Genomic DNA, 11,761 nt, shown 5'->3' with positions numbered 1-11,761 from the left:
CGGAACGATATGGAACGAGTCAGATTACAGGATCTGTACACATGATTCGCATTATTGGGTACATGGCATGTCGTGGTGCTCCAGTACGCCGGCGAAAATGAGATCCGACACGATATTAGGAGTTATCCCGTGACTTGTCACCTCAGTGTGTGTCTGTGAGGACTGCCACGTTATACAACAGCAGATCTGTCAGGCGTTCTCTTCCAACCATGGAATCTCTTAAGGACGTCCAACTAGAAGAACTGCAACTCACTAGCTCCTCTACCATAGTTGATAAGTTAGAACACTGTCAGTTAGGTGTATAAACAACCCATGAGTCACGCACCTATTTTTTCTTTAATCAATAAGCCATTTAGCTTGGTCAATAGGGTGGACTCTTGCTTTCTCTCGTTTTGTAATGTTAGCAAAAACTGCCTCATAAGATCCATAATCACAAAGGTTATATGGCATTGTAGTAACGTATATAGCTGCACTCCATTGCTGTAAAAGTTTTTTTTTTTTAATTTGAGCATGTTTCTATTACACTACTGGCCATTAAAATTGCTACACCACGAACAAATCAAGATGATAAACGGCTATTCATTTGACAGATATATTATACTAGAACTGACATGTGATTACATTTTCACGCAATTTGGGTGCATAGATCCAGAGAAATCAGTACCCAGGACAATCACCTCTGGCCGTAATAACGGCCTTAATACGACTGGGCATTGAGTCAAACAGAGCTTGGATGGCGTGTACAGGTACAGCTGCCCATGCAGCTTCAACACGATGCTACAGTTCATCAAGAGTAGTGGCTGGCGTATTGTGACGAGCCAGTTGCTCGGCCACCATTGACCAGACGTTTTCAATGAGAGATCTGGAGAATGTGCTAGCCAGGGCAGCAGTCGAACATTTTCTGTATCCAGAAAGGCCCGTACAGGATCTGCAACATGCGGTCGGGCATTTTCCTGCTGAAATGTAGGGTTTCGCAGGGATCGAATGAAGGGTAGAGCCAGGGGTCGTAGCACATCTGAAATGTAATGTCCACTGTCCAAAGTGCAGTTAATGAGAACAAGAGGTGACCGAGACGTGTAACCAGTGGCACCCCATACCATCACTCCAGGTGATACGCTGGTATGGCGATGACGAATACACGCTTCCAATGTGCGTTCACCGCGATATCGCCAAACACGGATGCGACCATCATGATGCTGTAAACAGAACCTGCATTCATCCGAAAAAATGACGTTTTGCCATTCGTGCACCCAGGTTCGTCGTTGAGTATACCATCGCAGGCCTTCCTGTCTGTGCTGCAGCATCAAGGGTAACTGCAACCATTGTCTCCGAGCTGATAGTCCATGCTGCTGCAAACGGCGTCGAACTATTCGTGGAGATGGTAGTTGTCTTGCAAACGTCCCCATCTGTTGACTCAGGGATCGAGACGTGGCTGCACGATCCGTTACAGCCATGCGGATAAGATGCCTGTCATCTCGACTGCTAGCGATACGAGACCGTTGGGATCCAGCACGGCGTTCCGTATTACCCTCGTGAACCCACCGATTCCATATTCTGCTAACAGTCATTGGATCTCGACCAACGCGAGCAGCAATGTCTCGATACGATAAACCGCAATCGCGATAGGCTACAATCCGACCTTTATCATGGTACGCATTTCTCCTCCTTAAGCGAGGCATCACAACAACGTTTCACCAGGCAAGGCCGGTCAACTGCTGTTTGTGGCCGGCCGAAGTGGCCGTGCGGTTAAAGGCGCTGCAGTCTGGAACCGCAAGACCGCTACGGTCGCAGGTTCGAATCCTGCCTCGGGCATGGATGTTTGTGATGTCCTTAGGTTAGTTAGGTTTAACTAGTTCTAAGTTCTAGGGGACTAATGACCTCAGCAGTTGAGTCCCATAGTGCTCAGAGCCATTTTTTTGCTGTTTGTGTATGAGAAATCGGTAGGAAAGTTTCCTCATGTCAGCAACTTGTAGGTGTCGCCACCGGAGCCAGCCTTGTGTGAATGCTCTGAAAAGCTAATCATTTGCATATGACAGCATCTTCTTCCTGTCGGTTAAATTTCGCGTCTGTAGCACATCATCTTCGTGGTGTAGCAATTTTAATGGCCAGTAGTGCATTATAAAAGACTGTGCGTATCCTAGTGCAAGCTTCGCTATTACAAACCTGGAAGAGTAGCTCTAGAGGCAGCAGCGGCAGGGGCGACAGCTGCTCCGAGAGAAGAAGGCCCGGCGGGGACTCCGTCCTAGGAGACGACGGCGTTAAAACCGGCTTCAGGGGCGGCAGTGTACTGGACAGTGCGGACGCTGCCGTCGGGCTCGACCAGGCTGTAGCTGCCCTCCACCACGTCGCCGCTGCGGCTCTCCTGCTGCTGCTCGGCGTCGCCGGTCAGGGCGTCGCTGACGCTGTAGCTGAAGCTGTACTGCGGGTTGGGGTCGTAGTAGGCGTCGACGGCCTCGGCGGAGGACGCACCCAGGCGTCCCAGGCCGGCGGTACCGGGGGCGACGCTAGAGTAGCCGGTGGCCTGGCTAGAGTAGCCACCACCGACGCCGGTTTAGGTGCTTCCTAGGGCCCCACCGAGGAGAGTGGCTGATAGGCCGCCAGCAGGCAGTCTGGCCACCGCTGCTGCTGTGATGCTACCTGCTGGACCTATTTGGCAGACGAGGGATTCATTGATGTGTGCTTCATTGTCATTTTGCACCTTAAGTTGCTTTCTGTTAATAGTAAGTCAATAAGTACAGGCCATATTTTACCGCTTCATGGATAGAGTCCATGTAGTCAACAATGATATACCCTAACCACACTGTTGTTCTAGTTCTGTAGCTGTGTTGGCTTAATGAATACTTCAATTCGTAATGATTTCAGAGCATTTCATTATGAGAACCGAGGAAGGAATCAGGGGCGTGATTAGTTTTCTTTTTTGAAGGGACTAAAGCTGTCAAAAATTATTCACAGAAAGCAACTGCAGTATGGAGACAGCTGTCGTAATCAACGACAAATTTACTAGGGTATAAATTCATTTAAAAGCAGATGTGTATCTAACGTCGTACGCTTCCACAGCTTCTACGAACGTACCGTACAGCCTCCCCATCCATAACAGCCTCTTCAAATTGTACAGTGGCATCTCAGGTATGCGACGTCGGTAGACGGCAGATAACCGAAAATTACAGTATATAAAGGAAGACATTCATCAGTAAACAGCAATGAACCGCCTTGAAGAGACCGCAACAAGTCGATAGAAACGCCGTCAGTTCGTTGTTTTAATGGTTACAATGATGTGGCCCAATATCCAAAGTTATTTTATCCAAGATGTGTATCTGTCTGTAAGGCATATCCGTTATGACAGGTAGGCCGCCCACTTTGAAAACAGTGTAGCAGTACACTTCCGCCAACTGAAACATAGTGCAAGCTCTTAAGTTTTGTGATTGTAATGTAGCAATATTCTCTTTTTTCTCCACGTCTCCTGTGCTATGGATCAGCTGCTCACTTAAGCAAAATATATTCTGCTGCCAAATCATTTTCATTTGCCGCGAAAGAAATGGAGAATTTTATAGTTGCCTCTTGTTCTGTTGTAATCGCCGAACGGACACAAACTGAGGAACGAGCTTGCATTTGTAACTGTCGGAAACACAAAATACATGTAAGTAACAAAATATTTACATTATCTAAATCATTTTGAAATCATTATTATATTTTACAATCTGTTAAAGCAATGAAAGAGGTGCGGAATGATACAGACAGGAATGTCAAGAAAGCTGAACGAAGGATTTGTGATGATTGTCATACCAGAATTCATCTTATTACATGTGAGTTGAACGTTAGCCATTGTTCAGCATTTGCAGTCGTCCATCGTTTTTCACTATCGCAGAATTTCATCTCGTCAGTTGCCATATCACATGGTGGACAGGTGTTTCGAAATGGTCGAAATACATTTCAGAAGAAGGAGAAGAATATCTAAATTGCATCGTAACCATTGATGACAAACGGTTCCGTCACTAACAACAGCCGAGTAAGTGGCGGAGCATGGCGTGGAAATATTCACTTTCACCTAGAGCAAAAAGTTCAAAAGTTCAAAAGCCCAGCTAATGCAGGATAGTTTTTGATGATTGTGTTTTGGAATATGAGTGGTCCATTGCTGATTCAGTGAGGTTAGAAATGTCAAGCAGTGAATAGTGACAGCTCTCGTGAGCTACTGCGAGATCTGAAACCCGAAATCGATACGAAGAGGAGAGGGTAGTTTTGAAAAGATGTAATTTTGCTTTAGGATGATGTCAGCCTCATACAGATGGAAAAACCATTGCATGAAAGATATTGGCTTTGATCTGCTGGAGCGCTCTCCACACAGTTCTATTTGGCTGATGAAGGAGCTCCTGCCCGAATCGAAATTTTCGGTGGATGACTAGGACGTAGGGATGATGCAAGAGTGCATGACGGCACAAACCAAACACATCCAAGACAGAACAAACAAGCTTGTTAAGAGAGGAATCAAGTGCATAGAGGCTGCGGTAGGTGTTATTCGCAATGTTGTTTTCCCAGTAAAAAGTTCTTTTACGAGAAATTGCCTTTACTTTCTGACTTGGCCTCATGCGTGACAACAGAATTTTTTGCAGTGCACTATCAAAAGCAACTGTGTACTGTCAGCGGCAGCACTTTCTCAGCAATTCTGACGTGAATGATTTGGTATGTACCCTATTCGGAAGCAAAAATTGGATGTTTACCATGCATTATCAGGGAAAATTACTGTCATAAGTATGAGCAGAGGAGGAGACTGCCTACAACAACAAGACTTTGGGGTGCAGTGTAATGGAGTTGAGTTGACAGACTGATGCCTATACAAAAATTAAATATTATTAGCAGACGGTTGCCGGCCGTGGTGGCCAAGCGGTTCTAGGCGCTTCAGTCCGGAATCGCGCTGCTGCTAGTCGCAGGTTCGAATCCTGCCACGGGCATGGATGTGTGTGATGTCCTTAGGATAGTTAGGTTGAAGTAGTTCTAAGTCTAGGGGACTGATGACCTCAGATGTTAGTCTCATGGTGCTCAGAGCCATTTGTACCATTTTTTGAGCACAAGGTTTGCGCTAGGTAAAAATCTAGTTCCAGTTATAAGCAATTGGAAACAACGTCAAGCTGTTGACTATCATAATAGATTTTTATTATGCATATGTAGCATTGATGAAATTGACAACAAAAGTGAGAAAGACTTACAGCTCGACATATTGCCTAAGATCACGCACCTTACTGCTCAGGTATAGAAAAATTATCCGAAAATAGTAAAACAATGGCTCAACATTGGATCCGTATTCAGGAGAGTGGTATTTCAAATTCCTGTCCAGCCCATTCGATTAAGGCAAATCTCACGTGGTTGAACTGTAAGGGTATGGTCGACTTCCTCCCCTATCCATTCCCAATCTGAACCTGTGCTCTGTAACGACATCACAGCGTTGAAGGGCCGTTAAACGCAAACGCTCTCTCTGCCTTGTAGCAAAATATGCTGAGCTTGAGCGCACGTTACCTGTGAATCCGAGTCCGGCGTTGTAAGGCAGGCCGCCTCGCAGGGCGGGAGCCGCCGAGTAGGAGACGGCGGGAGAGCCCAGGTAGCCCGCACTGGCCGCGCCCAGCAGCGCGCATGCGCACAACAGTACCTGCAACACCACAGACAGGGCATCTTTAACGTCTATAAAAGAAATTCAGACACGGTCAAACTGCTGAATTTTGTACCATATGAAAATGAGTAGCTCTTGACCTGTCACTGGAATTTAGTTACTTACATGTTTCGTTGACTATTTGAACGATTCAGTTTACAGGATATGTATACATGATTAATATTTAAATTAATGAACACATTATATCTTCAGTCCTACTCATGCAACTACTTTTAAAAGCAAGCCATTTTTCCCTGGCTACCACTTTTTGAATTTGATGCTGTGCTTAATTACGTGCCATCCTCAAGGAAGAAACAGCCCTCGACATCAATGTTTTCCATACTCACATCTATGTAAATGTACAAGGTGTTTCTTCCTAATCTATTCTGCGCCTCAAAACCGTCAATTTCTAAGCTTTAAGCTAATTCATTTATTAATGTAAGTGGAGCGTTTTATCTCGCTATAACCTATTGAAAATCGACAGAATTATCCTGTATCGATGATCATAGCTGGTTCTTGATAAATATAGATCAGAGCCACATTTTTACACGATATTTTATGGACTTGCACAGACAATGAGAGTTATCTTACCGCTGGAATTTATACTTCATTCCACGTTCAAGGAGTTATGAATTCTACTATGTCCTTTGTATGCAAGTGCTGACGAGCTTCGATTTGTCGAATAGGTTCTACTGAAAATAAAAGGGGTTGAAACGGAGAGGAGAAAGTATTATCTTCAAATGTGCAAGACATCACTGCAAGAATGAGTGAATTTAGAAGTCGCAGTATCTGGAAGTTGTAACAGATACGCGCGAAATAGTAGGTGACCCATGGTAATCCTGGCCGAGTAAAACTTTCCTTCATTAGTATTTGGTCAAGAAGGAGAGCTCAAATGGTTTCTTTAAATTCTTGATCTCCATACTTTGCGCAGATGATGCGGTTTAAATACCACACTTCTCTGCATTGTCTGATATGGTGAGCTCATGTGACGCTGTTGATAGTTTGGTGGGTATTGTATAGCGGTTTTGTTTGGTGGCCCCCTCTGCTGTTCAAGATGAGTGGGCTATGAGCTAGCCCCAGATTTTGCTTTCTCTTCTCTGTCCTAATCACATATTACAAACATGAAACTGCACTGTATAACACCGGTTACAGTCGTGGAGAAGAGACAGACGTAAGACACTTCATATCCTAGGGGCGAACCAGAACCATTGCCTTCTTATCGTCGGTAACATGTGTCAATGAAGGAAGTGGAGAAGTACTCTCGAGATTTCTGACATTGCACATCAATATCTGATTTGAAGGCGAGTTACAAAACTGGGAAATACAAGACAGCATGAACCAATTCCAATTGAGCGCGGGAGACATCTCTCATGTCAGTTGGGTGAAATACATTATATTCTCGGTAATGTAGAGGTTTACAACATTCAGTAATATCATGTATGCGTCAGATAGTAATCTTCTCAACGTAAGTTGTAGTCTATTAGAGGTCAGGAAGGGAGCTACCTAGGAGAATGTTTATTTCACTGCACCGAACGTTAGACTCAGTAGTGATATCTGTAATATTATTTTCTACTTTAGCAAGAATTTTTTCAGTGTAAAGTAATCTTGAATGTATCGAAACACCAAGAAAAAGTTAATGCAGACTAATGAAATTTCAGGTCTACAGTTGTCTAGATAACGTATTTAACTGATTAATATTACAAGACCACAGGTTAGTGTAAGCGCAAGGTAAGACATTGGAACTGTGGAATGCCGGTATAACAATAACCGGTGTAACCGCAAGAATGTTGAATACAAGCATGCAAAAGTGTACTCATTATGTTGTACAGGTGCCAGATGTCAGTTTGTGGGGTGGAGTTCCAGCCACCTGCATTTAGCCATGACTGGGCCTGTTAATGCTGGTTCTGGATGACATTGGAATCGTCATCCGATGATGTACCATATGTGCTCGATTAGAGACAGATCTGGTGATCGAGCAGGCCACGGCAATATTTCGACACTCTGAAGAACATGTTCGGTTATTACAGCAGTATGTGGGCAAGCGTTATCCTATTAGAAAACACCCCCTGGAATGGCGTTCACGAATGGTAGAAACAACAAACTGACGTACTGATATACAGTCAGGGTGTGTGGGATAACCACCAGAGCCTTCCCGCCGTCATACGAAATGGTTGGTTGCAGGCCATTAACTGGCCTCCTTCTTACCAACACACGGCCATCACTGACACCGAAGCTGAACCAGCTTCCATCAGAAAACACAACAGCCCTCTATCCTGCCTTCCAATGAGCTCTCACTTGACACCGCTGAAGTCGCAAATAGCGGTGGTTTGGAGTCAGTGGATTGCACGCTACAGGGTGTCTGGCTCGGAGCTGTCCTTTAAGAAACTGATTTGTAGCAGTTCGTTGTGTCACTGTGGTGCCAACTGCTGCTCAAATTGTTTCTGCAGATGCAGTACGTTTCGCAAGAGCCAAAGGCTGAACAAGATTGTCTTCCCTTCCGGTGGTGCCACGTGGCCGTCCGGAGCGCGGTCTTCTTACTATTGTACATTCTCGCGATCACCGCTGCCAGTAATCACGTACAGTGCCTACATTCCTGCTAAGTCTTTCTGCAGTATCGCTATCGCAGAAGAAACTTCCAGTTTCTCTTAGGCTTATTACTCGACGTTTTTCAAATTCAGTGAGGTGTCGATAATTCTCTCTCGGTCGCCTTAAAGGCGTTTTTGACTAATATCAACCCCAAGATGCCCGCTCCCAGAGGTAACTAAGGCTCATTAAAAGCAAACCTGGTCTGTATCCTCATAGTGGCACTATTAGTACCACGCTTGTGCGACTGGTGCGAAATTTGAATAGACATCACTTTTCAAATATAGAAACACGCCTACCAGTTTTCGTTTATGTCGCACAGTCACTTCTTGGTGCTGCGACCTTTTTTCCGCCATTTCATTTAGATCAGTCGAAGCTTATTTTCTAAAATCGCGTTTTAACCGCTTTTTTAGGAGATGGGGAAAGTAACTCATAGATAGCACCTAATGAACAAGTAAGTGCAGCAGACTCAATAACATCTAAAACAGACGCTGAACACCCATAGGCATCTATGCACACCTGGCATACTGCTTCTCAATTTTGCGTTCGTAAGACCTCTCCCACGTTTCCACAGGAAGCGTTTCATCAGCCTAGAGCCTTTCTGGATAGTTTTGATCCGAGGAGAGTGGAAGAGCCAGTTTAACCTTGTACGTCGTCCCATGAGAGTCCAGAGCGCCATAGTGCTTTGGTTCTGGCTGTGGACATATCTATATTATCGAGGAACGGAATTTAAAGCTCCATCTATCCACTCAAATTTCCATTTTATGTGGTTGCTCTAAATAAATTAAATCGAATGGTGCGATAGTTCCTTCGACAGGGACAGGACCAATTTGCATCCATAGTAGTGTCCACTTAGAAGGAAGGAAGGAAACATTTAGAGTTATTTGCGTCACTGACGACAGCGTCACCAGAGACAGAGCGTATACGGTAGACTGAGGAAGCATGGGGAATGGAGTAGGCGGTGTTCTGAGCAAAGCAACCATCCTGGCATTTTCCATAAGCGATTTAAGAAAACGACAGGAAACCCAAATCTAAATCTCTATGGGGTTTAAACCTCTCTCCTCCCAAATGCGAGTCCAGTAACGTATCACCAAGCTACCTTGTTCAGTTTCTCCTAGTTTTAGCTATGTTTCTGATAATATCTTCGTCGACTGAACTACAGACATTAGATCCTAACCTTCCTCATTTTCCTTCCCTTCGCTCTGTGACACCTTATGTCTGCATGTACAGTCAAAACTTTTGCACCCCGTCACCTCACGTGGTGAGCCATGTCAGCTGGTTGAGTTGGTCAGACGGCTGGTGTCAGCAGCGGCCGGCAGCTGTTATATAGTGACGCAGCGCCCTTCACCTCTTCCAGTCCCCGCTGGACATCGCTAACGGGCAGGTCGGGCCACGGTGACGCAATACATGGCAGGTGGAATTTGGTTTCGCCGCATCTTCCACGCCTCGATACTTGTCGCAAAGCCCAGGGCCCGGTCTCGTTCTCGTCTGCAGTCTTTGGAAGGGGAGGCGAACTTGAGAGTTCACTACGGTACTGAAAGTTAGGAGAGTAGGGTTCCTCATGGCTATTGCGGAAATGGTAGTCGTAGGTGTAATTCAGTTACAGGCACGTCAGGCAATACTGTATCGCCCCATACAGACATACGTACACTGGTTGGACAAAAATGTGGAAATACCAAAAACACAATACATTACCAAACCTAATACGCTCTAGGAAAATCGTTGGCATTTAAAACAGCTTCCAGTGGTCTCTAAGTGGATAAATGCGGGTCTTGTATGGTTTTCAAGAGCATCTTACACCATAATAATGGCGTGTGACGAGGGCCTCCCTTCGGGTAGACAGCTCGCCTGGTGCAAGTCTTTCGATTTGACGTCACTCCGGCGACTTGCGCGTTGATGGGAATGAAATGATGATGATTAGGACAACACAACACCCAATCCCTGAGCGGAGAAAATCTCCGACCCAGCCGGGAATCGAATGCGGGCACTTAGGATTGACAGTCTGTCGCGCTGATCACTCAGTTACCGGGGGCGGACATCTTACACCATCCTTCCTGCAAAATAAAGGCAGGTTCAAGTAACGATGATGGAAGTGGTTAGCGACCTCGTACTCTTCTGTACAAAGGAGACCGCTAACGCTCAATAATACTGAGATCTTCCTTCATCCACGTGCTCACAAAACCAGTCTTTGGCGATGCGATCTGTGTGAACAAGTACCTTTTCTCTTGAAACACAGCATCACCCTTGGGGAACAAACATCATCTTACGATGTCATGGGCCTGAGTGGCCAGAATGGTCACATAGTCGTAATGCAAAGTAATCAAGTATGGCTGCCCAAATCATCACCGAACATCCGCTATCTCCGACCAATTGACATTCTTCCATTGCTCCATAGTCCAGCTTTTATGTCTCTGGTACCACGTTTCCTGTTACAGACTTCTGTATCTCTGATATGATATACTGCTTCTGGTGATCCCTTCGTGTCGTTTTGGTGTTGAGAGGGTTCGCGAGTTCTACATTTACTTATGTGGTGACTGCTGTAGCTGTCATCCTACTGTTTTTCATCACAATCCTCTTCAATGACCGACCGTCACGATCACACAGGACACACTTAGGTCCGCATCGTCACTTAGCGGATGATGTTTTCCTGCATTCCTAGTTTGCGATATAAATATTTGATGAGGTGTCTCTTGAAATACGAAACTTTTCGGCTGCCTTGGTTACGAAAGGACCCACCGTATTAGCACCAACACTTTCCCCAGGTTCGAATTCACTTAGCTCCGACAAAATGACCTCATAACTACACAGAATATTTTGATCAAGACTGGCACTTGATACATACTGAGGACATCTTACATGTCCCATTCTTGGTCAAAGACAACAGTGCAAGCTGCAGGCTTGACTATCATCTGCAGCTATGTTCAAGCATTTATTTCTCGTAGTTTCCACATTTTTTCCGCTACCAGTGCCACTCATATGTGACTGGTGCGAGATTTGAATAATCATCTTTCAGGTATAGGAACACCTCTTCCGACTTTCATTTGTGTATCAGGACTCCTACTCGGTGTTGCCAGTTTTTTTGCATTATTGAGAACATTTCTAGTGGAGAACCCAGTGATTTCAGATGAATAAAAACAGTCTCGGCCACAAAACACCTTTATTTTGTGATAATAGCTTTCGGTCAGTTTTTGACCATCTTCAGAACTCACACAAAGATGGTAGGCGGTGGCGGTAAACGGAGCAGGCGTTACGCTTCCACGGACGACATCAGCTGTTGGCGTTCGTGGAGGCACCACACCTGCTCCATTCATCGCCACCATCTACTATCTTGGTATGAGGTCTGAAGAGGGTCAAAAACTGACCGAAACCGATTACCACAAATTAAAGATTATTTGCGGTCGAGATGTTTTTATTCATTGTTCCAGAAATGTTGCTGAGGTGAAGTTGGACGGGTTGTAGAGGGTGTCATGACGCACAAATTGAGCACAGGAAGCCGTGTCCGGAAACGACATCCAACGACGCTACGGGGCGTCGAAGTTA

The 11,761-nt window shown here is 45.3% G+C and overlaps 1 protein-coding gene across 1 annotated transcript; it reads right to left on the bottom strand.

Annotated features, from left to right (window-relative positions):
- Window positions 1-2,242: 2,242 nt before the first annotated feature.
- Window positions 2,243-9,491, bottom strand: LOC124765943 (cuticle protein 21-like). Its single transcript, XM_047249141.1, has 3 exons — window positions 9,480-9,491; window positions 5,472-5,638; window positions 2,243-2,525 (listed from the first exon to the last, which is right to left on the bottom strand). The coding sequence occupies exons 1-3, from the start codon at window positions 9,489-9,491 to the stop codon at window positions 2,243-2,245; spliced, it is 462 nt and encodes a 153-aa protein (XP_047105097.1).
- Window positions 9,492-11,761: the final 2,270 nt, after the last annotated feature.

This window comes from Schistocerca piceifrons, chromosome 1 (genome assembly GCF_021461385.2).
Source record: "Schistocerca piceifrons isolate TAMUIC-IGC-003096 chromosome 1, iqSchPice1.1, whole genome shotgun sequence".
NCBI classification, from domain to species: domain Eukaryota; kingdom Metazoa; phylum Arthropoda; class Insecta; order Orthoptera; family Acrididae; genus Schistocerca; species Schistocerca piceifrons.
This window is presented reverse-complemented; position numbering and strand designations above follow the sequence as displayed.